Here is a 27,730-nt window from a genome sequence, read left to right on the forward strand (position 1 = left end):
CCATGGTTACAGCAGCCAGGTGGAGGGCAGTATTAAAAGACACACCTCCACACTTCACTCATGCCCACTGTGGTGGCCTCTGGCCTGCCCTGTACTTAGGGTGCCTGCTGGCAGCCCCACTCCCCAGGAAGGGGACTCAAGGGCAGCTTTCGGGTGTCCTTTGGCCCTCACGTGCCTTTAACTGAGACAACAGAGGTTTTCACAGTTCACAGCCCAGTCTTGAGCCCAGTCTTGAGGGCAGGTTTGCACCCCGTTTGTGACCAACAGCAGAAAAGCTTCTTCCCTCCCGTTCCTATCCTGGGCATGACTTAGCTTCGTGCTGCAGTTTCTTGCCAGAAGAGCAAGCACACCTCTGTGCTGGGCCAGAGTCACCCTGGCACTACCTCGTGCACGCACTGGTGCTCCCCTACAAGGAGCTGTGGCAAGTGTCACCCCACCAGCACCAGCCCCAGGCACAGGAGGGCCCTGGGCAGCAAGCTGGTGGGATGCCCGGGAAGAATCTCACCGAGCCTCAGCCTTGGGGAAGGAGCATCTCCAAAGCATTCCTGCAGCTCTGTTAAGCCCATGGCACAGAGAACGCTAATCAGTGGTGGGGGTGGGGGTGTCCCAGGAGGAGTCCACCCTCGTCTTCAGGTCCCAGTAACACTCCCTCTTTCCCAGGAAGGACCAGTGCCCCTGTAACGACAGAGGAGTCCCAGTGCGGCTGCTTGCTCTGGAGAGAGCACCAATAAAGCTCCGGCCATGCAGGAGAGGCAGAGTGTGCTGCCACAGCAGGCAGGTGGGCATGGTGGCTGCGCTCACCCACACCGACCTGAGCCCACCAGCACTCCGGTGGCAGCCGGTACCTCCCAGGGATCAGTGTGAAACCTCCTGCGTCCGTGTTTCTGTAGCTCAGGGACCAAAATGTTTTTCTTGCCTCCTTTGTACCAGAGATCCAGCTACTGAAGTACCAGCACAGGTGTGAAGTAAGATCCTCTCCACCCACTCTTACATTTATTCATTCACTACAGGGATATAGCATGTATTACAAAATAAACCATGAAACGTTTACTAAATGCAACTTTAAACAGCAAAAGCCCTAAAACAAGCTGCAAAAAGCGAAGGAGAGAGCAAGTAACACTCCCAGGGCTGTGTCCACCATCAGAGTTCAAGCAAAGTGACTGAGCTCTGGAGGAGGCAGAGACCTTCTTCCTGACAAGTTACTTCCCTGCCCTTGTACCAGAGGATAAAAATAGTCACATTTCTGAGGAGAAACAAAGGATGGCTGTTTTATCTGCACTGGCACGTGCAGGATAGTCAAGCCTGAAAGAGGTACTGCACGTTCTTCTGCCTAACACAACAACATGGTATCTGGATGTCTCGTGCTCTCTGGCTCTCACAGCTCTCTCCTCCTCCACCTGCGCTTCCTCTTACACCAGACAGGCCAGTATACCCATTTTGGCATTGCTCTAAAAAGGCCTGTTCTCTCTTGGCGCCTCAGCTGTCCTGTAGAGGCAGTTATGAACATCTCCAAGGACCAGAGGAGCGAGCAGAGTTTGTCCAGGACATGCAGGGTGATGCAGGCAGTTATTGTAGTCCAATCTCTCCCTTTGGGAGGGAGATCCCCCAGCAGTTCTCTGTCACCACCTGGTTATATATGAGGTGCTTACCATCAAAATCAAGGGACACGATGCCTCACCATCAGCAGGAGGTCCTACAGTGGAAAGTCACGACAACTCAGACAATGCCACTAGTAATCAGACTGCCTGGCATGAGCCAATGGATACCAGACCTCTTCTATGAAAAAAAAAAAATTGTCTGGATAGCCATACAGACCTATGCTGAGAATAAACTTTCATTGTATTTGCCAGCAAGGAGTTGTGGAAAACTGAGCTGAAACAGTCCCTGGAGAGGCCATGTAGGACGTTCCCCTGGCTCTCAGCAGGACGAGGATGCCTCACAGATGGCTGCCTCCTCTGCCCTTGGAAACCCCAAGTGCTGGAGATCCTCTCCCAGAAATCTACTTCAGTGCTTCGTTTGCAATAAAAATAAATCCTGGCCTAACTCTCATTGCTACAATTTAAGCCTGTGAGTCTTGCTCTAAACATGTTAGAGAAAGTGAAAAGTTGACTCCTTTCCCACACAGATGCTTCAAGGGTCTCACATCTCCTTTCAGTATTTTCTTCTCTCCATTAGATGACATCAATTCTTTCAAATTCAGACAAGCATTTAATTACATACAGTGATTTTTTTGATCCAGGAGGTCATGCATTTGATGCTGAAGCCAGAGGGCTGTCCTAATGTGTGGCAGGAGAAAGGAAAGATACTTGACAAAACCCTCTAAGATCCCTAGGCCCATGTTGTCTCACTAGAGCGTTAGCTCCTTCTTGATATGATCCATCCGAAAAGCACAAAGACAAGGTGTGGTAAAAACAAGTGAACCGCAGAAAGACACAGGTTTCAAGGCTCAATGCTCCATACCCAAACACGGAGACACTTGAAGAAAAATGGCCGCAGGGATGAATGCCCATCACCTTGAATCTCCTCCACTGGCTCTCTTCATCTCCATTTGATGCTCTAATTTCCTGCAACGAAAGCTGACGTTTCCTAGCTGAGCGTTACACGAGGCTGGGTGGGAGGAGTTCCTGACTATCGGAAACTTTCTTTTCCCAGTGAACGATGGAGCAGAGAGGCCACCGTCCCTCCCAGGGCAGATGTTCAAGGTCTTTCTCTCGGGTGGTTTGGAGTCCGCTGCTGAGTGCGGGGCCTGGGTCGCGGGGGCAGGGCTTGCTGATGGACCTGGGGCTGCGGCAGTGGCCGCTGCTGCACTCGCAGCTGCTTTGGGGTGGGATTGCACGGCGTCTGAGGGAGCTCCCGCACCACCATTTCACAGTCCACCTGGCGACCCCGCATCATTCCCTCCTCGTCTGCAAGGACAGAAGGATCACACAGTCAGGCACATGCTAAGCAAAAGTCGAGCAGACACGTAAAAGTGATTGGCCCAAGCAAGAAAAAGCCAAATACTGGTCTTACCTGGAAGGCCACTGTCACTCTCAGATGTTCCTGATACTCCACTGAACAACCAAAATCACCTCCACCTGCGCATCCCAGGCCGAGGTTAAGGTACCTAGGAGCATTTGGGGCAGCTCTGCCCTCTCTGTGCTGGGGGAACTGACTTTGCCAGGGAGGCCCCAGCAGTCACCGATGGACACCCGCAGCCTGAGCTGCTCTTTTGGAAATGGGCCACTGAAGGGAAAGTGAGATGTAACCCCAGGAAGCAACACCAAAGCACTCTGCCCTGCCATTATCCGTGCTGCGATCTCCAGGCACCTGGGAGCCAGAGGTCCATTTTCCCAGCACGAATTTCGCCACACACAGAAGAAGTAAATTCATGCCAGCTGACTTTTGATCACTGACTCATCATTTCTGAAATGTCAGTCAGCTTATTTTAGGGACTGAGGGATGTACCTCTTGGGACACTCAAACACAGCCCACACCAAACTGTTTCAAAGGGGCTAGTCACCCTCTTATATTAGTTCTCATTTTCCAAGATTTCTCTTTTTCTTAATTCTTGCTGAATCCAGACCCAAGAATTGAGGATATGCTATCACTGTACAGTTGAGGGAGTAATGTATCCCACTCAAACAAGAACAGCCATAATGTAAAATAACACTCAGATGGCTACACTCACACCAGCGTTGCGCTCACGAGCTACGGCAAGCCTTCTGAGATGACATCCTGTGGTTGCACTGTGGTGAGCTCTCCCAGCGAACGGGGAAAGCTTCATGGTTGTAACTTCGGGGGAAGCAGGAGGGCCATGGTGAGTTACCCACACTCAGGTGTGGAGAGGTTTCACTCCCCTCAGCTATGGGACTGGTCATGCTCAGCCTTGTTGTCAGCCTGACCACTGGCACCTTTGAGGTATGAGCTGAGGTTTCCTTCAGGCATTGCCCCCTCTATTTTCACAAAAGGTATTATGTACAAAGGAGCTTTTACTCCCATTTTGTCACTCGAGAACTGACTCACACAGAGACTCACTGTTATTTGAGACCACACAGGAAGCCTGACACAGCGTGTGGGGGCAGGACTCTGAAACAAGCCTTTAAACAAGCCCTGCCAGGACGACCTTCCTTCTGCTTCAGCCTCCCCTTCCAGGTGGGCCAGACGACTCTTCTGGAGTGGAAGCTCTGTATCCTCTGTCCACCCAAACTAGCAGCAACACCCAGGTTGTAATTCAAGGCGACCTCTCTGTCCAGACTGAGAGCCCACTCTCAGAGAAGACTCTGGCAAAGTATTTCCTATGGTCCTAAAGAGGCATGAATTTTGGACAACACGTGAAATGTCTGCCCTGTCTGAAAACCTCAACTCTTTAAAGTGCCCCAAGTTGGACCTCCAGCATTGATAGGCCTCCAAGGACATTGTTTTGTAGAGAGGACAAGTTCTGTGAGATGCGTGAGGAAACTTACAGAGAAGTTGAGCTCTTCTTGCCCCGTCTCACTATCTACGATGTTTCAAATGTGACTAATGATTTCAAAGATCATAATTTTACACCATATAAATTTAATGAAAAAATCTGCTGACGAGATATCTAATTGTATATTTTAGCATCATGGATGCTCAAGACAAGTGGCCCTGGCCAAGCTTTAGAGGAGCAATTCTTCCCCCATGAATAAATAAACAGGCTTGAGAGCAAGAAGTTTTTTGTTCAAAGCATGTATCAGGGACCGAGACAGGCAATGCCAGCTGATCTCCCGAGATTCACCATATGCCAAAACCAGGTTATTACTCATGCCAAGGCAGAGAGCACGCTCCTGCCCACAAGGCTGCTCTCAGCAGGAAGCTCTAAGACTTTAGGTGGCTGGATAGGCAACATAAAGCCCCTTAAACACTTACCTTCATCTTCAAGCCTTTCTGCTTTCTTCTTCCTGATACAATAAATAAGCAAAATCACAAAGATGACAAAGAAGATTGCACCTCCTGCTATGCTTAAGATGAGATAAAGGTCCAGCTGGCCTAGTTAAGGAAATGAAAGAGGATGTTAGCGGGAAAGAAATAACTTGCACAATGTCTACCTAGAATTCTGTATTTTCTTCCATTGACTGTAAAGGCAGCCCTAGTGAGACAGCCCACCCTTTGCCTTTTCTCTGTACACACCAGAAAGTTGCTGGTCCTCATTGTGGGGAATTTTCATAGAATCTTAAGAGTCACAGAATGGTCTGGGTTGGAAGGGACCTTAAAGATCACCTAGTTCCAACCCCCCTGCCATGGGCAGGGACACCTCCCACTAGACCAGGTTGCTCAAAGCCCCATCCAGCCTGGCCTTGAACACTTCCAGGGATGGGGCATCCACAGCTTCTCTGGGCAACCTGTTCCAGTGCCTCACCCCTCTCACAGTAAAGAATTTCTTCCTGATATCTAATCTAAATCTCCCCTCTTTCAGTTTAAAACCATTACGCCTCACCCTATCACAACACTCCCTGGTAAAGGGTCCCTCCCCGTCTCTCGTGTAGGCCCCCTTTAGATACTGAAGGCTGCTATAAGGTCTCCCCGGAGCCTTCTCTTCTCCAGGCTGAACAACCCCAACTCTCTCAGCCTGTCTTCACAGGAGAGGTGCTCCAGCCCTCGGATCATCTTCGTGGCCCTCCTCTAGAATCACTCCAACAGGTCCACATCCTTCTTATGCTGAAGGCCCCAGAGCTGGTCGCCACTTGGACATCAAGCCATTGACCGCAACTCTTTGAGTGCGGCCAAATTCCTTATCCATTGAGAGGCCCATCCATCAAATCCATGTCTGTCCAATTTGGAGACAAGGATGTCATGTGGGACAGTGTCAAATGTCCAGCATACCTGCATAAGTCCAGGTAGACGACATCAGTTGCTCTTCTCTTATCCACCAACACTGTAACACCATCATACAAGGCCATCAAATCTGTCAGGCAAATTTGGCCCTTAGTGAAGTCATGTTTGCTGTCACCAATAACCTCCTTATTTTCCATGTGCCTTAGCATGGTTTCCAGCAGGATCAGCTCCATGATCTTGCCGAGAACAGAGGCGAGACTGACTGGCATGTTTTTTCCCAGGTCTTCCTTTTTTCCCTTTTTAAAAATGGGGGTTATGTTTCCCCTTTTCCAGTCAGCAGGAACTTCACTGGACTGCCACAACTTCTCAAATGGTGGCTTAGCAACTTTATCCGCCAGTTCCCTCAGGACTCATGGATGCATCTCAGCAGGTGCCATGGACTTGTGCACCTTTAGGTTCCTTAGATGTCTCGAACCGGATCTTCTCCTACAATGGGCAGTTCCTCATTCTCCCAGTCCCTGCCTTTGCCTTCTGTGACTTGGGCAGTCTAGCTAGAGCCCTTGCTGGTGAAGACCAAGGCAAAAAAGTCATTGAGTATCTCAGCCTCGTCCATGCCCCATGTGACCAGGTCTTCCGTTTCCTTCTGGAGAGGGCCCACATTTTCCTTAGTCTTCTTTTTGTCACCAGCATAATATAGAAGCTTTTGTTGTTGGCTCTTGACACCTCTGGCCAGATTTAACTCTATCTGGGCTTTAGCTTTCCTAACCTAATCCCTGGCTGCTCAGAAAATTTCTCTGTATTAATCTCAGAGAGATTAATAATAATGAGAGAGCTGGCAGATGTTATTGCTGGACCACTCTCCATCATCTTTGAAAGGTCATGGGGAACAGGAGAGGTGCCTGAGGACTGGAGGAAGGCTGACATCACTCCAATCTTCAAAAAAGGCAAGAAGGAGGACCCAGGGAACTACAGACCAGTTAGTCTCACCTCTGTCCCTGGGAAGGTAATGGAGCGACTCATTCTGGATGTCATATCCAAACATGTTGAGGAACAGGAAGTTATTGGAAGTGGTCAGCATGGATTTCCCAAGGGTAAATCATGCTTGACCAATCTGATAGCTTTCTATGATGTTATAACTGGTTGGCTGGATGAGGGGAGAGCCGTAGATGTCATTGACTTTAGCAAGGCTTTTGACACTGTCTCCCATAACATCCTCCTTAGGAAACTGAGGAAGTATGGGCTAGATGAGGTGACACTGAGGTGGATTGAGAGCTGGCTGTGTGACAGAACTCAGAGGGTTGTGATCAGCGGCACAGAGCCTAGTTGGAGGCCTGTAACCAGTGGTGTCCCCCAGGGGTCAATAGTTGGTCCAATTTTGTTTAGTATATTCATTAATGACCTGGATGATGGGACAGAGTGTATCCTCAGCAAGTTCGCTGATGATACCAAACTGGGAGGGGTGGCTGATACTCCAGAGGGTCATGCCGCTATCCAGCGTGACCCGGACAGGCTGGAAAGCTGGGCAGAGAAGAACCTAATGAGGTTCAACAAAAGCAAGTGCAAGGTCCTGCACCTGGGGAGGAAGAATGCTAAGCACCAGGATAGGTTAGGGGTGGACCTGCTGGGAAGTAGTTCTGAGGAGAAGGATCTGGGGGTCCTGGTAGACAGTAAATTATCCATGAGCCAACAATGTGCCCTTGTTGCCAAAAAGGCCAATGGAATCCTGGGCTGCATAAGGAAGAGTGTGGCCAGTAGGTCAAGGGAGGTCACTCTCCACCTCTGCTCTGCACTGGTGAAGCCACAACTGGAATACTGCGTCCAGTTTTGGGCTCCCCAGTTCAAGAGGGACAGGGAATTGCTGGAGAGAGTCCAGCGTAGGGCAACTAAGATGATTGAGGGACTGAAGCATCTCCCTTATGAGGAAAGCCTGAGAGAGCTGGGACTCTTTAGCCTGGAGAAGAGAAGGCTGAGGGGAGACCTTATTATGGCATACAAGTATCTAAAGGGTGGGCTGAAGGAGGATGGTGCCAGACTCTTTTCAATGGTTCCCAGTGACAGGACGAGGGGCAACGGGCACAAGTTAGAACATAGGAAGTTCCGTTCAAATACACGGAAAAACTTCTTTACGGTGAGGGTGACAGAGCACTGGAACAGGCTGCCCAGGGAGGTTGTGGAGTCCCCTTCTCTGGAGATTTTCAAGACTCGCCTGGATGCAGTCCTGAGTGATGTGCTCTAGGCAATCCTGCTCTAGCAGGGGAGTTGGACTAGGTGATCTCTAGAGGTCCCTTCCAACTCTGAAGATTCTGTGATTCTGTGATTCAGGCTACCTGTCCTTACTTCCACCCTCTGTAGGCTTCCTTTTTCTGTTCGAGATTGTCCAGGAGCTCCTTGTTCATCCGTGCAGGCCTCCTGGTGTTTTTGCCTGACTTCCTCTTTTTTTGGGATGCATCGCTCCTGAGCTTGGGGGAGGTGATCCTTGAATATTAGCCAGCTTTCTTGGGCCCCTCTTCCCTCCAGGGCTTTATGCCATGGTACTCTACCAGGCAGATCCCTGAAGAGGACAATGTCTGCTCTCCTGAAGTCCAGGGTAGTGAGCTTGCTGTGTGCCGTCCTTGCCACCCTAAGGATCTTGAACTCCACTATCTCATGGTCACTACAGACAAGGCTGCCCTTGAGCTTCACATTCCCCACCAGCCCCTCCTTGTTAGTGAGAACTAAGTCCTCTGCTCATTGGCTCTTCTATTACTTGGAGAAGGAAGTTATCATTGACACATTCCAGGAACCTCCTGGATTGCTTACCCCCGGCTGTGTTGTCCCTCCAACAGGTATTGGGGTGGTTGAAATACCCCATGAGGACCAGGGCTTGTGAACGCGAGGTTGCTCCTATCTGTCTATAGAGGGCCTCCTCCACCCCACCTTCCTGGTTGGGTGGCCTGTAGCAGACCCCCACTGTAATGTCACTTGTCCCTGCCCTCCCTTTAATCGTGACCCATAAGCTCTCAGTCGGCTCCTCATCCATCCCCAGGTGGAGATCTATGCACCCTCTCCTCGTCTCCCCTGCCTGTCCTTCCTGAAGAGTCTGTATCCTTCCATTCCAACACTCCAGTCATCCCACCACATCTCCGTGAAACCAGTAAGACCATAGCCCTGCAGGCGTGTGCATATCTCTAACTCCTCTTGTTTATTCCCCATGCTACATGCGTTTGCATAGAGGCATTTAAGTTGGGTGCTCGATGAAGCTGACTTACTGGGCAGAGCAGCTGGAATTCCTTTGTACTGCACTCCAGGTGCTCTCCTGTTGACCTGCAACCCTTGTCTAGGTTCTGGGCATCTATTACTGGTATTTGGCATCATACTGGTGGTAGGAGTGGGATGGATGGAGGTCCCCCTCCCCCAGCAATTTTGATTTCTGCCTGATGGATTCAAGTTCTGCAGAAAATTGGAACCAGAGCATTCATGTGTGCCAGCTCATCTTATTTAAATTACCACAAATACCCTGTTCCTGCTAGCAGTGGACCCTTTTAAGGACTATAAGCATCCAGGCAGTACTCAGCACCTAACAAAAATAAACTTTTAAAGTACTTCCTACTGAAACTAGCTTGCTTCATACTATTTTGGTACTTCCTCTTCAATTTTTGGCTGTATGCAAATTAAAAAAATAGTGAAAAGGAAAAAAACATAACCAAATATTCCACAGTCTCAAAATGAGAGTTCTGTTTGCCTGGTGAGCAAAAACTTATATAAGTGTTCCTTATTTTCACCAGATAAGGTTTGTTGGATGCTGGCCTTCCTTCGCCACCTCCTGCTTGGGCTGTTTTCCCAGCCTTCAGTGTTCACGCTCCAGCACGGGCTCATCCGTGGATCCGAACCCAGCAGAATTGCACCTTCTTTGGCTTCTTGGGGGACAAAGCTCCAAAGGGGACAACACCACTGGTACCACCCTTAACATTCACTGGGCATGCACAGAGGGATGACATCAAAGTCGAGATGTCTACAGTCTAGAGGCCACCACCAGCCTGGGCTGCCCCAGTGGAAAAAAAGACAAGTGATATAGTTCCTCTCACCTGTTTTAGCTGCCTGTGTTATACCAAGGTGTATTTTGCCCTTTCCGTGCCTGTTTCTCCCAGATGACTGTAAGGTGAGCCCAGGTAGATTCACGTGTAGTCACGCTTATATGAAAAACGTTAGTTGAGCTGAAGCCCACCTGAAGCACGCCTTGCCTGCTAAAGGTCAAAATTCAAGGTGATAGGCCTCGAATGCAGGACCAGATGTTCACGGAAGGCAGCAGGGCTGGAAGGAGGTTCGACTGCAAACCGAGGGATTTTTAATCTGCTGTGGAGCTGACAGAGTCCTGCCACCACACAGAAAAGTTTGAGGGGTTTTTAGTTTGAGTAGGAAGGGTAGTGCTACATGGTTTTAGTGGGTGTCTCAGAAATGCTATACTTGCACCTTAAAGATCAGTGTGGGAAACCTTTTGTTTCTCTGTTAATGACTTGAGAAAAAACAAACGGTCACAGCCAACTCACCCTGTGACAGTACAGCACTTCTCAAGGGTGAGAAGTGAAATCAAAATATCTAGCTGATGGCTAATATCTGCCTATACCAGGCAGGCCCCACACTTGCCTGGCTTGCGCCCTGGGATGGCCAGCTTCAGCCAGCGTTTCCTCATTAAGACAATGTTTTGGGTGAGTTTACCCTGCCTTAAACAGACTTAATCCAGCGGCATGTTTTCATACCTGGCTCCAAAGTCCATGCCACATCCCACTCCTCCGCACCCCAGCCCCTTGGAATGCTAACACCAACAGGACTGCGCAGCCCATCAGGTCAGGCAGTTCATGCAGCAGAAAACAACCCTTTTTTGAGCTATTGTAGGCATCAAGGGGATCACTCAGGAGGCAAGGGCTGCACAGGAGAGCAGAGGCCACCCTGTCCCTCATCAATTTTCCCTTCGGTCAGCCTCATCAGACCTTAGATTGCTTCAGTAAGGCCTCTACACCGTAAGACTTCTCCCTCCCTTCTCACACCACGGGCTGGTCTTCGGACTTGGACCTTCCCTAAATTTGCTACAGCAGAAATAACTGGAAATTGGAAATGCTGAGCCAGCTCTTGTGAGCCCCCCACTCTCCACTAGCTCTAGTGGGAATCTAGAGCAAGAAAGCGCTTTAAACCAAGTACTCGTAGTTAGGTGGGATGAGCCCAAGCCCAGAAAATTCAAGGACTTTTCCCCAGTGCTGCACTGGAAAACTGAACTTTGAACTGAACACCACATCCAGTGTCATACCAGTATGATCTGTCACTTGTTTTTGCCTTAATTTTCAAAACTTTTAGCGGGGGGGAACAATGACTTCTTTTGCCTATCTCATCATTTTCAGCATGACTCTGCCCATTTAGAATAGTTACTTCAGTTCTTTTGCTGCATCTGTGGTTTAGAAAGATGACACATCAAGTGACTAAGAAAATCCATGGTACGTTTGAGCCATGCAACCCCAAAGCTCAGCTAAATTCTCAATAACCTCCCTCCTGATTTCTAGCCTAAGGTAGAGAGTACAAGCAGCTTATTTTTCCCCTTGTGAGCGCACCCATCCACAGCCACAGGTAGCGGGCAACCACCACCTTCACAGGCATAATCATGGAGAGTAGAAAAATAATGTGCAGCTGATTTCCCCACCATGAGGATTTAAATCAAGAGCAAATCCCCTGAAATCAATGCCATGACTTCATATACTTAGGAGAAGATCCCAAGCTGTATTTTTCCAAAAAATAAGCTGTTAATTTATGTCATGGTAGCTTGGGTAGTTTTATACTGTCTTACTGAATGGAGTCAACTCTTTGGATTCGGACTGGTGGACTGAAGTCCTTTGGGAATTTCCATAAGTTTTAAAAGAATAAAGGAGGATAAAAATGAGGGGGAAAGTGCTTTCTGCCTTTTGCAGACTGCTGCGTTCGATTAAAACACTTTCAGGCCTGCTTTCTCCTTTACTTCATTGGTCTACCACTAGTGACAGTTGACACCACATGAGTCTATCAGGATGCGGACACCAAAAAGTCTGTCACGATACCTCTGGCAATTTTTGGAAGAAGAGTCAGCAGTGATGGAGGGAAGGAGAAAATGAGCAAGAGTATCTGTCTCGTTCACTCACCTCGTAGACAGCCTGATCTCGCTGGCAGCCTGCAGCTTTCTCCAGAAGACCTCACCCCCAGGAGAAGCAGCATCTCATTGCACCCCAGGCACCTCCCTACCATCCACAAGGCTCTTGACTACAGAAAAACCTCTCCCCCTTTTCCAGAGACCCCTAGGACTCACTGAGCGGAAAACACCTCTGGCCGTGGGAGGAGAGGAGGAGCATGGCCCACCTCACATCCCACCGCCCCTGGTTTGTCCTCCCTGCTGTTAGAGCAGGGACGCCATAAGGGTATCAGTGGGGCAGGGAGCAGCAGGGCGGGGAAGGTGGAGATGCGACAAGGCTGGGGAATGCCAAGCAGAAAGCATGACTCGCATCCCAGCTACCACAGCAGCATCAGCTCCCAGTAACTGCAGCAGTGGTAGACTCGCGACACTGGGTACCAGGAGCAATCGATGCTCCTGGCACCTGGGCAAGTCCCACAGATGCATGCAACTGCGTTGCAACAGGCGTTGTGGGTCCACCCTAGCAGATTCTGGCAAAAATTGAATTTTTTTTACCTGAGCACTTAATTACTTCTTCAGCCATTTTTTCACTGACTTGGTTCTTAACAACACATCTGAACGTCCCAGAATTCCGCGCGTGCATTTCCAACTTCGTTGCATTCTTCTGGATTTTGTTAGTTTTATCTTGTGTCAGTTCTATTGTAAATATTTCGTCTTTAGTCTTCTGCTTCACTTCACACTTGACAAATACAGTTTTATTCCTGCATTCAGCAGTGAGGATCGGCTGAGGGACACGCTCTGAAAAAGAAGAGAAGGGACAGGCACATCTGAGGTGGTTTCTCCTTTTGAAAACCTCCATTATTAAGCAGAAGGGAATTAGCCCCCAATAAGCAGTAAGGGAGTAACACCAACTAATGAATCCAGAGAAGAACAAAGAGCAAATTAGACCTCTACTACAGAAGTAACATGGCAACAATAGACAAAATGCAGTATATTAGCCTACATGTTTGGCGTAGCAAAGCAGAGCTGCACCCCCATGGCCGGACTACTTTCAGGCTCAGCCTGGCTCACAGCCAGGCAGGCAGGCGAGGGGAGGAACTGTGTTTTTGGGGAGGCAGTGGATGGGAGTGACTCATAGCCACAACCTGCTCTGACTCTGGCCCCAGTGTTTTGGTGCAAATGAAGTTGGCTCTGATCTGCCCCCGCCCATCAGGAGAGACTTCCTCCAAGGCGGGACAAACGGCTACTTACGATGCTTTATGTGATGCTTTAGGTACTACCAGCGGCAGCCAGGTAGCATGACAGCCACAGCATCAAAACAGAATGGAGAACGCAAAACAGACACCTCTTTGCTCTCAATGAGGTTATGACAGAGAGAACTGATTTCTGTCTCTTTTTATGTCCTGCAAACAGCTAGCTACGTTTTTGGTTCCAGATTCGCTACCACTGGTGGCGCTGAAACAGCCAGAAAAGGCTGCGGGGCTTTCCTCAACCAGGGGCAACTGGAAAAAATTTAATTTCTACCTTTTAGACCAGGTAAACAAAAACATGCCAGGGCCACCTCTAGTTACAGGCAGCGTAAGTTATAGAGGTAATAAACTTTTAAGCCAATAAGGGCTGCTCGTAGTAAATGCAGTCTAGGTTCACGCTGTGACATCTGCAGCCCCCTCAGATGTTAAAGCCCACTCGGTAAGCCCACTCCTTTTCTGCATGCTGCAACCTGTCATTCAGGGGAACATCCCAGCGTGAAACACTGGAGTCCAGGTACCAGTGATGGAGCTGTGTGACGGTATCATTTAAACTATTACGTTTTTGGAAAAAACTCTTTGTCCAACCCTAGTGACAAAGTATAATCTGGCTGACAAATGACTCTAGCACCCGACAGCTACTAAAGGACTTGACTTGCAAAACCGCCTATGGGAGGTAAGGCAACCTCTCTGCTGCGCAGTAGCTGAAATGATGCAGCACATCGCTCGGTTGGAACCTTAACCTGAAACTGAACCCAGGACAGCCCAATGACAGCTCAGTGGCTTAAACCATGAGTAAACAGCATCAGGCCCTGCTGACTTCCTGAATCTGTAGACAGTTCACAGTAACAATTCCTGAAGTAGTGAGACACCCTCACTGCTCAGCAGCCTGTTAGCCACAGCCAGGGCGGGGGGGGGCCTCCCACGGTGCAGAAGCCTTGCTAAAACCATTCCAGCTGTCATTGCTGCCTCATCAAGGCATGACTTCTGCAGTGCCAGCTGGTGCCCACAGACTCAAGAGGCTGGCCGAGGTGTGTATGCTGGCTGAAGAAGGACAGAGCAAAACCATCCTCTTGCTGGGAAAAAAAACCCTTGCTGCCCTACAGCTTGGAGGTCTGGAGACATGGCAGCAGCCATAAAGGAACAGAATAGCCATCCCTATCTTCCCTGCTCATCCCAAAAGCTTTGGGCTGCTACCGCCCTGATCTCTCAAGATAAGATACAGCACAGGAACGGAGGCTGCCTTCATCCTTTGAACCCGTGCAGCTGAAATCCCCAGGAGTGTGCTTAAGTGTGCTTTGTACAGCATAATCTTCATATCTGTTGTGTTATGCTATGCAAGGGCAGGGTGCAGCGTCCTTCTTCCCCTGCAAATTCAAGGCCTATTGTGGTGTATCTCAGGGGAGGTGACTGCTGACTATTTTTTATGTTAGAGCCAAAAATGGAGTGAGATCGCATTGCCTAAATACAGGCATTTAGTGCCCCCCGGGCTCCTGAGCTCTTCTCAGGACGTTGGCAGATGCAAGGCAAGGCGCCCGCCTTGCTGGAGCAGCAGCTAAAGACCAGAAGTCATAACTCGGTGCCCGTAAAATAGCACCAGAAGTGCCAGAGGGGCACAGTGCATCACGCAAAGTACCTCACGTAGGTTGCTGCACTTTGACAAGAGGTTTCTGGAACCACCTCGCGTGGTGCTGCCCTGGCTCAGGGACCGAGGGGTCCTGGCACCCCCGCGGGTGCTGCAGCAGGGTCATCCACGCTTACCAACACCAATGCATTCACGGCTGCTCGCTCGGGCACACATAGAAACCTGGCGGCTGGCAGGGAGGGAAGCCAGAGGGGAGCCAGAAAGAAGCAGCGGACCAGAGGGCATCAATAGGAGTGAGAGAAGAGCAGCAGACTGCAGGAGGGAAGAAGTACCTCTCACCAAAGTCCCCCCAGAACAAAAAGAGGGGCAATGAGGAGGAAAGACTGTAGGAGAGAGCGGGAATACGAAGTCTTATTCAGCTATGCTGGGAATGCGTCGTGGTTTCAGTCGGGATAGAGTTAACTTTTTTACTAGCAGCTGGTATAGTGCTGTGTTTTGAATTTGGGACGGGAAGAGTTGATAGCACACTGCTGGTTTTGGTTGTTGCTAAGCAGTCAAGGCCTTTTCTGCTCCTCACACCACCCCACCAGCGAGTGGGCTGGGAAGGCACAAAAAGTGAGGAGACACGGCCAAGACAGCTGACCCCAACTGACCAGAGGGATATTCCATACCATATGGCATCATGCTCAGTATGTAAAGCTGGGGGAAGAAGAAGGAAGGGGACGGACGTCCAGAGTGATGGCGTTTGTCTTCCCAAGTAACCATCATGCTTCATGGAGCCCTGCTTTCCTGGATATGGGAACACCTGCCTACTGATGGGAAGCAGTAAATGGATTCCTTGTTTTGCTTTGCTTGCATGCATGGTTTTTGCTTTACCTATTAAACTGTCTTTATCTCAACTCATGAGTTTTTCCTCCCTTTTACTCTTCTGATTCTCTCCCCCATCCCACTGTGGGGGAGTGAGCGAGTGGCTGCGTGGTCCTAGCTCCCAACTGGCATTAAACCATGACAGAATGGTACAGGAAGAGCAAAAACTCACCCTGAACGATGAACGCTGTATGTTCTTCTGCCTTCAATTTTCCATCCGGCTCATAAACAGTCACCGTGTACTTTCCACTGTCCTCTTTCACCACCTGCTCTATTTGCAGAGTCCCGTTTGGGAATATCTTACACCTGCACCGCACCTTGTTCTCATAGTACTTAACATGCTTATCTTTAATCTGAAGCAACCTTATACCGTTTCTCACCCACGTTGCCTCATGTATGCTCCCAGTAGCAGTGACGCTGAGAAGAGCCGTCTCATTCGCAGCCATGTAAATCCTGTTGGTGCCGGAGCCTGTAAAGGGAACCACAACCAGACCATCAGCGTGTCTCCAGCAGTCCCCGCTACCATCCTCAGTGGCCACAGCAGTGACCCAAAAGGTTGTCACTGGCCGCCCCCCCTCCGAATTGCCTAAGCCTCTCCGCATTACTGATGCTGTCCTCCTTCCCCAGCTCCAAAGTACCTCTTGATTGTTCATTAGATAAATGTCAGCACCCTATTTAATTTTGAGACATGAGGAAGAGACGAGTCTGGCTTTCAGAATCTGGCGTTACACTCCGGCTGACTTATTTGGAGTGATTTTGGATGCCATGATTCATGGCTGCCCATGAACTTAACCCTTCCAGAAAATAAGGTCACTTCGGTGTGTTTTGCCTGTGGAACAGGCTGGTACTCAGAGCGCCCACCACTGCAAACATTACTGAGGACAGCAAGAACACAAACTAGCATCAGCCCTGGATAGGAGGATCAGTTCAGCAATAACAGCGATGGCAATAATAATAATAATAATAGTGGGCCATGTCAAGCAGTGAGTGAGTGTAAGGCATTGAACTTGAGGCAGACCCAGTGCTGCCAGCTTGCAGTGCCCCCTCCTCACCCATCCCAGGCACCCTGCCCCTCTGGAATATATCCACTTGATTTTTCTAGCACAGGATCATGATGGGGCAAGTAAGGCAGGAAGAAACAAACAACTAATCACATCCTGTGAACTGAGCAGGCAATGGAGACATCAGGAGATAAGCAAAGGCCAAAAAAATCTTTTCTCTTTAAAGGTCTCCTTTGGTGACAGGTCCCCTCTCCAGAACAGGTAGGAGTAGGTGCTTCCCAAACGTGCTACCAGGACTGAGCAGCATGTAGTGTGTGGCTGCTGAAGGTGATATTCAGGAAAGCCAAGGCTGCTAAGCATCACTCATGTTGCTACCAATGGAGATGATGTACTCGTTGGGCTGTGCCCGGGTGGTGTGCCCTCTCCCCCTCCCACAGTTTGCTTCACAGCCTTTGCAAGGCCCATCTCTGGTGAACGGGGACCTCAGAGTGCAAAGTTTGTCAGAAGGTCACTTAGAATGATAGAATCGTTTAGGTTGGAAGAGACCTTTAAGATCATCGAGTCCAACCATTAACCTAACACTGCCAAAACCACCACTAAACCATGCCCCTAAGCACCACGTCTACCCGTCTTCAAGTAAGGTACCGTCTCCACCCCTGTGGCAGCTGGAAAATTTGCTGGAGGAGGTAGAAAAGTGCTGACGAGTGTCAGGTGGGACAAGCTCACTGATAACCAAATGTGCACTCAGAGTCACAACGTAATTCATCTGCCATTTTCTTATGTTCTTTCCTCTTCTATTTACAGGATAAAGCTGATAAGCAGGAGGGGATTTCTCTTCACATCACCAGATAGAGCTGATTCTGCTCTAATTTTACATATTTTCAGCACTTCTTCCCCCCAGAGAGAAAAAACTATGTTTATGTGTATTTTTATTGCAGTCCTTCCTTCCTTCCTGGTATCTAGGACAATGATAAAACTGTATCACAGAGGGGAAACTGAAATCTAGTTGCTATTCCATGAAACTGACAATACTAGAGATAATCAAAGAACTGATATAGTGTGCCCCTCCAACAAGAAAACTAATACTGAAGTGCTTTCGGCAATTCACCCCCAGTCTAAGGAGAGGCTGTTACTTCACTTGCATTTCTTACAAGGTATTTGACATATCTAATGAAATATTCTCAAATCAAGAGATCAACCAGTCTTGGAAGCAGCTATCCTCCATGCAGATGACACTGCAGATTATACCCAAGTATTTGAATTCTGGTACTTGTTTCTGTTCAGTCACACACAGGTATTTAGAGCTAGTAGAGCTCTGCATAACACATACATCTATTTTTTTCTCTCTGGAAGAAAAAAAAAGAACAAGTTTTCCAGGATATTTCAATGGCATCTCTACGGACAGACCACCTAGGCACATCTCTGGATGTTTATCTGATTTCCATAGTCTTGCTAATGGAAAGCTGAGTATCCCACACGTATGATACTAAAAGTCTGTTTAGCTAATGAAACAGCATTTCCGCTAATGCAAACTGAAATGCACCCCAAGGGGCAGAAAGAGCCACACTGGCAGCATAGAGCTCACTCGCAGTCACAAGAAAGAGTGAAAAGGAAAAGCTCCCATAGTAACTTTAAAGAAGCAGGGAAATCTTTGAAACAAGTTTTCCCTTTGAAACATTCAAGGGAATAATCTTCACTTCTGCTGAGGAATATGTTTTATATATCACATTAAAAAAAAAACAACCTTATTTATCTATTAATTTTGTTCTGGAGGAAAAGAAAAGCATTAAACTGCCGTACATAAAATCTGTAGTGAAATGATCAGAGGAAAAAAAAATAAATCTGTGCATGATTGTATTGTCTCCATCGCTTATAACCTTTCTCTAATCTATGAGTTAACACCTTAATTAAGTTTTTAGATTAATATTTTAAAAAATAATGAGAGCAATAATACACAAAATATAAAAGATGTATGTATTTGCTTGCTGTTTTCGCATCTTAGACTTCTTCAACTCCACTGAAGACACTGAGAAATATCACTCTCTCTGCTAATATTTATGGAAGAATATAATTTGCACTTTGAAAAGATTTGCTCATCTTTGATAAGAAAAGGAAATTACATGCGATAATGCACCGTGAACTGGATCTCTAATGTACTACAAGCTACCTCGAGGGCAGAGGAAAAACTACACCCTGACGTTTCTTATTATACATGTGTCAAATTAAGGCTCATTAACTTCAAACCAAAACTGTTTACAGCTTATTATAACTGGAATAGGAAACTCAGGTCCTGCCCTCCCCCAGCTGAAAATTAAATCTAATAATAATAGCAATAACCCAAAGGTCTTCACTCATTGGGAAAGTGGAACTAGTTTCTTATCAATAACACCCCACCAAATTGTAAATGGTTTAAAATGCAATTTTAACAACGCTAGCCCGACTGAGCAAAAAACAGTACGAAAAACTCACATTTTACACTGGGAAACAAAAGCAGCAAGCACTTGACTAGGAAAATCCTCTTAAAGTTCATTTTCAGGTCAAAAAAATCCAGTGTCTCCTTGTCTAATGACAGCTCCTGGGAGGTGGAAGGATTTTCTGCTGTGCGCAAGCGGTGGTGGGATGTGTCGGTACAGCCCTCGTGCCCTCCTCCTCTCCTCCCAGCTCTCACCCCACCACTTCTCGTTTCTAGCACAAGCACAAAAACGACGGGCAGAAATCCCTCTCGATGGGGTGTTCTATCAGGATGGGGACAAAGCGCCGTGACAAGGAAAACACACGCTAAAATGCAGGAGTGCCCTCGAGGTCTGTCTGCCCAGCTGGAGGGCCAGCCAGGGCCCTCATCCTCTTCAATGTTCACCCAAAGAGTTCGACTCCAGCATCTGCAGGCCACCACCCTAGTGGGACAGATGTGGTTTTTGGGCTGGGTGGGGGGTGATGGGAATACTTCTGCTCCCCCATTGCCCCATCAGCAGTGAGGGGACGGCAAGCCCAGGGCCCCCAGTGGGTAGCAGGTGGCCGGTGGCTGTTGGACAACGTGTAGAAAGGAGACGCACTTGCTTCAGAAACCATCAGGATCAGCTTCGCATCAACATCTGATCTACGAGGGGCTGGCCGGCGCCACACGAAGGTGTCCTGCAGGCATGGCCAGCTGTTTGAGCAAGCTGCGGAAGAGGGATGAGCGTGGAAGGGGATGAAAAAACACTGCTTTGGGTCTAGCCAGAAACTAGCCCCGAAGCCGTTTGGTGTGGGAAAGACGGTGAGGAAAGAAGCTGGGAGGAGGCATGGGAGCTAGGTCCAAACACGCATGAGAAGCTAGCAAAATCTTTATTCCTGATTCCAATACAAAACAGACGGGGTGGTGTGGATTTTGAAATCACCATACCCAGCACAATTCCTCTGCTACAGTGGCAACTGAAATCTTCCAGCTTTTTATCGCAGATGTAGTCCAAGAAAGTCGACAGAAGAAAAGCTGTGGCTCAATATTAGATAAATCCTTCTCATTCATTCACGTCGGTCTTCTTCCTTGAAGTTATAGGGAAGTTTTATAAGACACCTCCCCTTTTCCGGCTTTGTCATCTTCTAACTGGTACTAACACTGGTAAAAACTACCCCTTCTTGCATAAAAGGAGAAAAAGTTACCTGAGGTAAAACACACTAAGATCGCAGTATTGCTGCCTCTGCTCATCACAGGAAAACCTAGCTCTTCTTCCTTCTTTTTGTTACTGTTTCTTTACAAAGAACGCACAAGGGAGGCACACGCAAAATAAGAGAGGAAGCAACAACAGGGAGATGACATTTCTGTGCCTGATCTCTATTCTCTGTGGAGAAAAACCAGCTGAGGGCAGGGGCTGCCGTGCCCAGGCATCTCCCCAGCCAAGCGGCCTGTGCCAGCCGTGACAGCTCTGGGGGGCTGTGGGGACCTCTCTCCCTGGCCACGCCGGCAGGAACACGCAAGGTCTGCACGCTTGGACACATCTGCTTCCAACCCGAGTGCCTACAGGGCTTTGGGCAAAGGCAGCAACCCCAATCTCTCCTGCTTTTGGGTTTTTTTTGGCTGGGTCCATAGAGCGGAGCGGAGGGAGACCCCTGGGCATGCTGAAACCACTGCCTGCACTCTGCTCAACCTGGTCTCGCTTCTTCCTCAAGGCAACATCCCCCAAAGCCACCGCCTGCTTCCAGCGTCCTCCTGCCCCTTGTCTGTTTGTCGGCACACTCAGACTGCAAACGCGCTGGGGCAGGGACCGTCCTTCTGCTCCGCGCACAGAGAGAGCCTGCTCCACGCCGTCCTGCTCACCGCGTACTGCAGGCAGGAACTGGGATTGGTACAAACTAAATACAAATGAAAAGATGCATGCGTGTGCAAAGGTGAGAGAGAAAAGAGAGGTAAAGCTCCACAGCAGCAGATCAAGGCTTACAAGGATGCCACGTATTCATAATGAAGGCCACCTACTTCCATCTAGTCCAGTTTGTTATGCCCACATTCCTGTAAGATCACAGCTGAAATAACTCAGACTGGAAGCCCCCGTGCTCCATCAGACCAGTTATAGCACATCAAACATGGCATCCTTTTCCCTGTAACGGGTAGACAGGAGCGAGAAACTACTCCTAAATTATACGAAAAGCCTGTTCGAAAACGAGTTGGCTGTGAGCAGTGAAGAGGCACTCAAGAGAGGCGGCGAGGGCCCAACACCTGACGTCCCCTGCCCACCGTGCACCACAGAAGTGACACCAGACCTTGGTATTTCTGAGTACTTGGGTACGTGTGCGCAAAGTCAGCTTGCTTAGAGATTTTGTATAAAAAAGGCACAGCCGACCCAGCAAAGGAGCACACCACCCACCTGCAGCAAGGATTCCTCATGAGATCCTGGCATGTGCGTGGTCCATCCCACTGAGCAGACCCTTTTCTAACCAGTGTTGGAAACCTTCTGCACCATCAGATACGGCTGGAGATGGAGAAAATACCCTGCATCTCTAACCTCAGCCTTCCTGCCAGATGAGAAGTAAGGAAACAGCAATACCTTGGCAGCTTTACCCTTTCTCTCTTGATGGGCAAGACAATGTCGTGCTGCAGTCCTGACCGGGCTTTGATCCCCATTTTAGAAGAATGAAGGGATTTTCTGGATGTTACTGGGAGGGAAGCACTGGAAGTCCCTGCTCTGTCATCCCTGTTTCCCCCCAAGGGAAGGCATTAAGGAGAAGGTGTCCACCAAGGCAAACGGACATCTCTAGAAAGCACAGAAGCTTTGGGCTACTGCCACAGAGGAGCTCTGGAGGCTGTAGGCATGTACCTACAGCAACACCGCGTGGGACGCACGTCCTGAAAACAGCTACAGCAGGGAGCGCTTGGCAGAGCAGCCCCCACACCAACCAGCAATGCTCCCCAAGCAGCGGGGCGGGCACGGCGAGAGCTGCTGCTCGCAGCTGCGTGCTGCCTCAGCCCAAACACCGTCCCAGGTTGTGCTGGGCAGGATGAGGTCTGCAGATAACCGTGCCCTCACACTCCTCTGCTCGCTGCAGACACCCTCTCTCCTGCCCGTTACACAGGAAGTAACGCTGCTGGGCTAAACGCAAGCCAGATGACAGAAAAAACAGGGCACTGACAGAAAAGGAGATGTCTCCCCGTGTGGTGGTGCTGGGCCTGTCTTCAGCAGGCCTGTCAGCCCATGGCTGAGGATGCTTGGCCTCTGGTTAGCCCACTGCATTGCTAGACATCTCCGTTTCCTGAGGCACAGCAGAGCAGCGGACTGAATGCAGCCACGACTATGGGGTTGTTTCTTTGCAGCCGCTGCTATCTCTGTGGTATTGTTTCCACTGCAAAAGCCACAAAGTGCTCTAGTCACATACATTTGCTTTTGTTGCTTGCTCTCTCTTTTACTCTTCTGTTCTTTGTAATACACTAAGCAGTTTCCTCACAGGGAATGTAAGTATCATACTTACATTTCCATGTAAAGGCGACAGACTCCCACACATCTGAAGGCAACGTCTCAACAGACAATATGTAACTGTTACCAGCTCTAAGTCTTCAACTTAGTGATGAGCCAATAAACACTCATGCCTAAGGTTCATTAAAAAAAAAAAAAAAAAAGACTGTTATTAGATCTAGTAGAGAACGAAGGGTACAAATACACTTGGCGTGTTCTTCTCAGGGAAGTCAGCATGCAGTACGCCAGTGTGGATTTGTAGCCCATCTGCTAATTCACACTATCTCCTCTGTATGAAGCTTAGGTCGTATTAAATGGCATCTGCAGGGGATACTCTTCCCTGAAAGAAGAGTTAGACACACTGCACTCACCACCACCCGAGACCCTCACCATGAAAGCTGACAAGAGTATTGCAAATTCACACCTCTAAATTTCTCACAAACACAGGCCTTTGGCGAGGCACGGTTTGTGGGGAGAAGAGTGAATGTGATCTTGATTGGAACACCAGATGTGTAATATCACGTGGAGGGGAAGTTTTGGATAAGGCTAACCTTATTCTTGGGAGCCCTCCTGGGTTTGCACCCTAGCCTGCAAGACTAACAGCTGGGCCCCATCTGTGTCGCCCTGCATGGTAGCCGAGGGTTTCACGATGGCACATTGCCTTCCCCTTTACTGTAGCTTTTTTGCAGGATGGGGGGAACTGTGGGCAGTGGCTGGAACGGGGAAGAAGCAAAGTCACCCCTGGCAGGAGGAGTTGCCCCTGCACTGTGAAATGCCGAGGAATTGCTGGCTTCCACACACAATTTCAGCCATTTGAATGATGAAGGCAACTTACCACCTCCCCTTCACTTCTGCCTTACACAGAGACAAGAAAGGAAGAAATCCGGCTTGAATGAAGCAGTGCAAATATGAAGATCATGAACTTAAAGCTTTGGCCAAGGGTTTGGCAGGGATGCAGACTCAGTGGCTTGGAGCCTGTTACATGCAAACCAAGACCGCTGCTTTGCCTGTACGCAGTGGAAATACTCCAAAAATAGTGACACAAGCTGTCAGCATTGAAACGGCTAGCTGCAGAAACTTTTTAATCCTGCTCTAAAAAAAAAAAGGTAAACTGATGCTTTGAAACCCTGACTTATGCAGATTATTTGAAGAGAAATGGTACCCCTGTGATGTCTGTCATACCACATCATCAGCCCCAGGTGTTCTCTCTCTCAGACTTCTTTTCTTCTTTTCCACCTGTAAGCATGTGCCAACAACCAAACCTCATAAAAGACACCCAATTTAAGCCTGGTCTGAAGGAATGTAAGCTCCTTAGAGCAGTTTGACAATCTGTGGTTCACAACGACGACTGAGGCTCGAGCAGATATCGGCAACCCATCAGACAGTTATTCTTGCAGACGGTGCATTTCAGGCTTGCTTGTCTGACACTGATTTCCATCATCTATAATGATCCCAGATTTAGGATCTAACTTTCAGCATCTTATTCTAGTAATTTCAGTGACATTACTACTGCTGCAAAACATGTTGCAGAGCAAGCAAAAGTTTGCTGGCATGATGCAATCAATTTGTCTTACACAAGAAGCCAGATAGATGAACAGAACAGCTTCTTCCAGTCTTAGCAGTGATAAATACACAAAGACGTGTAATAACTACGATACACCCCTTCATCACCAGAGAGGGGATGGACTAGCTACCCAAGGAAGACAGAAGAACAGCCACTCTTAGAAATATATCCACAAAAGACAACTTGTTACTTCCATCTAAGTAATCTTTTGGTCAAGATCTGACACTCTCCAGAAATCGTCAGCTTAACAAATGCATGAATAACTGATGTCTTGTACAGTGTTTTATACTATTATAACTCCAGAGAGGAGCGAGGGACGGGGTGGGAGGATAAGAAGTGATCCAGGAGACTGAGCACAAACAACCGGGTAATACATTTCAGTACTAAAGGCATTTATTCCTAGGAGGGGCCCTGAATGGCCTTTATACAGTTCCCACACACAAAGAAAGGTCTTAACTTCAAATGCAAGCCATCAGCACAACTCTCTTGATAAACTGCAGAGTCACTGCAGGGATTTGTCCTACCAGCGCAACCCCTGGGATGCGTGCATGCAGGCACAACATGTCCCTTCTCCTAGAAGACCTTGGATAAGCCTCTCTGACATGTCACTGTGAAAGTCCCAAAATTGCTGTCATCTGTGACTCCAATTTATTTATTAAATGGTGGATCTATGACAGCAAACAAAAGTCCATTATGTGGCCCTGTACATACACGGAAGGAGGTTTTGGCCCTTATCAGCAGGAAATTAAGAGAGAAACTTCTCAGGAACTTCTGAGTGACCTGTCAGCACAGCCTTGTTGCTGCACACTGAAGCAAGAAGAGGATCCTGGTGTCTTTCTCATCCCTTATACAGATGCTCTTTGAACACGTACGTCTGCGGGCAGCACAGAAGCCCTTTTGCTGCCCAGTGTGGATCCTGACTTAGCAGCTCGGTTTCCCCTGCTCCTTCTCTGGTCTCACAAGTTTCCTGTGAACCTGCTTTTGGCCTCTCTGATATTTGCCTGTTCCTATATACAGCCATTTCAATGCATCGACTCGTCTAGCAAGCTGTGAGGACAGCAAGTGGGCAGAAAACAGGAGCTGAGACCCTTGCCACGGCAAGACAGGTTTTGGCTAGTTGGCGTGGCAGGACACCTTGCTTTTCCCTGAGCAAGCAGCGGTGGCAGACTGGGACCAGATCCCAGTCTGGCCAGACCGGGCAGCACCCTCCCTCTCGCCTGTGTGTCCCAGCCCCACATCAGGGCTGAGAAGCACCAGCAGACCCAGGTGGGCTGCTCCTCGGCATGCAGGGACAAAATGGTCCCGACCACACTCAGCTCTGCTGCCAACACGGCGCGCTTGCGCAGGAGGCGCCAGGCGGCCGCAGCAGGGAGCTACGCGAGCATCAGGAAAGAGTGGGCCTTTTCCACAGCAGGGGAAAGTACAGGCAACAGAGCTGCCCGTGCTTCTCAACGTTTACAGCCCACGGCTCCTGCTCTCAGCCAGGAAGGGTAATGGCTAAGGTGCTGTGTCATTGCATTTCTGAGAATTTCTGGGGTTTAAGATCTCAGTGAGGCAGGCAGGGGATGCTCTGCGTAATGCAGCTGAGCACCGGGGGACTGGAAGCAAGCTGTGGCTTTTCACAGTAATTCTACCAAGCCAATACATGAGGCCCAACTCCCTCTGTCACACTCCTGAGAGTCAGAAGGAAACCAGCATCTCGCAAGTTAGCAAGGTTAACAAGAGAGGCACCACCCGCCATAGCCTCCTGCCTCATGTCCTGGGCAGCCAGACATCCCGTGGCAGCAGGACGCCAGCGCTCGCCGTGGACAGACCTCCACGGGCAGCGTCCCACAGGGTCTCCCAGCTGTCGGCCACACCAACATGCAGGTGCAAGGTGCTGCTGTGCATCAGCAAGGCTTAAATTTTACAGAGGAGGTCTATATGATCACCCCAGTATCACAGATGGAGAAATGAGGCAGAAGAGGATGAAATGACTTGCTAAGGTCAGCCAGCCAGTCCAAACAGGGACAACAAATGGAACCAGATGCTCCTGTGACCCCAACTCCTGGCTCCCAACTACCTGTCTACAAGGCACCATTTAAAAGCACCTTCCATTCAGAGCATCTGTTGCCACAAGCAAGGTCTCAGTGGTCAGGTTCAGGATGGTGTCACCATTCTTTTCAGCCATCCCTTTTTGTCATGGAAGAGCGGGCTTTTTGTTGACTACATTTCCTTCGTGTCCCCCACGTACACACTGTTTTCAGCAACTCAGCAACATTGGCTGAACCTTAGTGGCCACTTTGCAGAGCTGCAAGTTTATAGTGTGGCCTCAATGGAAAATTACCGTGCATGCCTCGTGCCCACACAGGTAAGATGCACTGGGTTGGAACTACAGCTGCAGCAGTTATTTGTGTTAGCTTGGAAGTTCCTTTAAGCTTCGCAGCATCAGTAATTCGGTATCAACACAGGCATCTACTTTCCTCCCTCACTGAGGCTGTTTAAGCATTGAGGGGTTTTTTAAGATAAATGATATCAAATTCATGGCAGTGTTGACTCCTACTGATCTTCTTTGCTTTGAGCAACCTGGTCTAGTGGGAGGTGTCCCAGCCCACGGCAGGGGGGTTGGAACTAGGTGATCTTTAAGGTCCCTTCCAACTCTAACCGTTCTATGATTGTCTCCAGCAAAGAAGGGTCTCTCCATCTACAGCTGGTTCTCCAGAGTAAGCCATAAACAGGCATTTCTATTTGCCAAATAACAAAGTTTTAAACTCTCAGCAAAAGGAAACAGAACTCCTTACCAGAAACTAAATCACCTGAAGAAAAATAACCCCAAATCCTCAACAGCTGGGCAGCAATAAGTACAAGCAGAAGCTTAAGTTGCACAGCTTTCACCATGGCCTCCGATGGCAGCAAGAGAAATCCTGACCCAGCTCGTGCACAGGAAGGAAAGGGGACAGGGAATTTCTTACCTGTATTCAGGGTACCTAAAAAGCTGGCTGGGGTCCTGCCTTCCCACCACCCTTCTCCCATCTCATTGGGCAAAACCCATACCAGAAAGTGAGGTCAGGAGAAAAATCCTGAAAGGGACGGCTAGAACTAGAGAATGGGGGGGGGGGGGGGCGGGGAGCAGCAGAGAAATAAAAGAAAAGGTATTTCCCATTTGCTGCTATGGCAAGATTTCTGTTTCCTCCCCTCCTTGGGCTTATCCAAGCTAGCACAGCACATTCCCTACAAATGGCTTATGAGATAGGCAGAGAGGAGTACGGAGCTCCCGGTGCCCCAGGCTGAGCATCGCCACAGGGGCTCGGAGGATCCGTGATCTACCACCGGGAGAGAAGAGCATCCCTCTGGGAACACGATTCATGCCAAATGTCAGGGAGAGTAGCCGTGAGGAGGAAGTGGCAGCAACTACTGCTTTCTGGAGGACAACATTTTATATTGCCTAAAGAGTTTGCAAGGATGATGGAGGACAGGCCTTGCTTGAGACCCCTGCAGCCTCCCCACCCCTTTGAGGGAAGAAACAGCATCTATATATAAAGTGCCGTTACTCACCATCGCTTCTGGACCCTCAGTCATCCAGTCCTTTCTTCCTCTTGCATCCTCTGCAGCGGTCACTCTGCTCTCCGCATCCTCTTCCTCCTCCTCTTTTGGCCCTGCC

General features: G+C 49.0%; 1 protein-coding gene across 2 annotated transcripts; it reads right to left on the bottom strand.

The window, feature by feature from the left end:
• Positions 1 to 986: 986 nt before the first annotated feature.
• CD2 (CD2 molecule) lies at positions 987 to 27,730 on the bottom strand. Of its 2 annotated transcripts, none has more exons than XM_063357950.1 (5): positions 27,625 to 27,730; positions 15,777 to 16,073; positions 12,461 to 12,703; positions 4,873 to 4,992; positions 987 to 2,906 (listed from the first exon to the last, which is right to left on the bottom strand). In XM_063357950.1, the coding sequence occupies exons 2-5, from the start codon at positions 16,048 to 16,050 to the stop codon at positions 2,698 to 2,700; spliced, it is 846 nt and encodes a 281-aa protein (XP_063214020.1). In that variant the 5' UTR covers positions 16,051 to 16,073; positions 27,625 to 27,730; the 3' UTR covers positions 987 to 2,697. The 2 variants fall into 2 exon arrangements, with proteins under 2 accessions (XP_063214020.1, XP_063213928.1); XM_063357858.1 differs by lacking the exon at positions 27,625 to 27,730 and adding an exon at positions 19,075 to 19,226.

This window comes from Chroicocephalus ridibundus, chromosome 1, assembly GCF_963924245.1.
Source record: "Chroicocephalus ridibundus chromosome 1, bChrRid1.1, whole genome shotgun sequence".
Classification (NCBI taxonomy): Eukaryota; Metazoa; Chordata; class Aves; order Charadriiformes; family Laridae; genus Chroicocephalus; species Chroicocephalus ridibundus.

Coding starts and splice junctions, on each gene's coding strand:
- CD2 (XM_063357858.1), bottom strand. CDS start 19,135: ATGAACTTTAAGAGGATTTTCCTAGTCAAGTGCTTGCTGCTTTTGTTT. Junction 16,074..19,074: donor TTTGTTTCCCAGTGTAAAAT/GTGAGTTTTTCG, acceptor TTCCCTTTACAG/GCTCCGGCACCAACAGGATT. Junction 12,704..15,776: donor TACAGCGTTCATCGTTCAGG/GTGAGTTTTTGC, acceptor CTTCTTTTTCAG/AGCGTGTCCCTCAGCCGATC.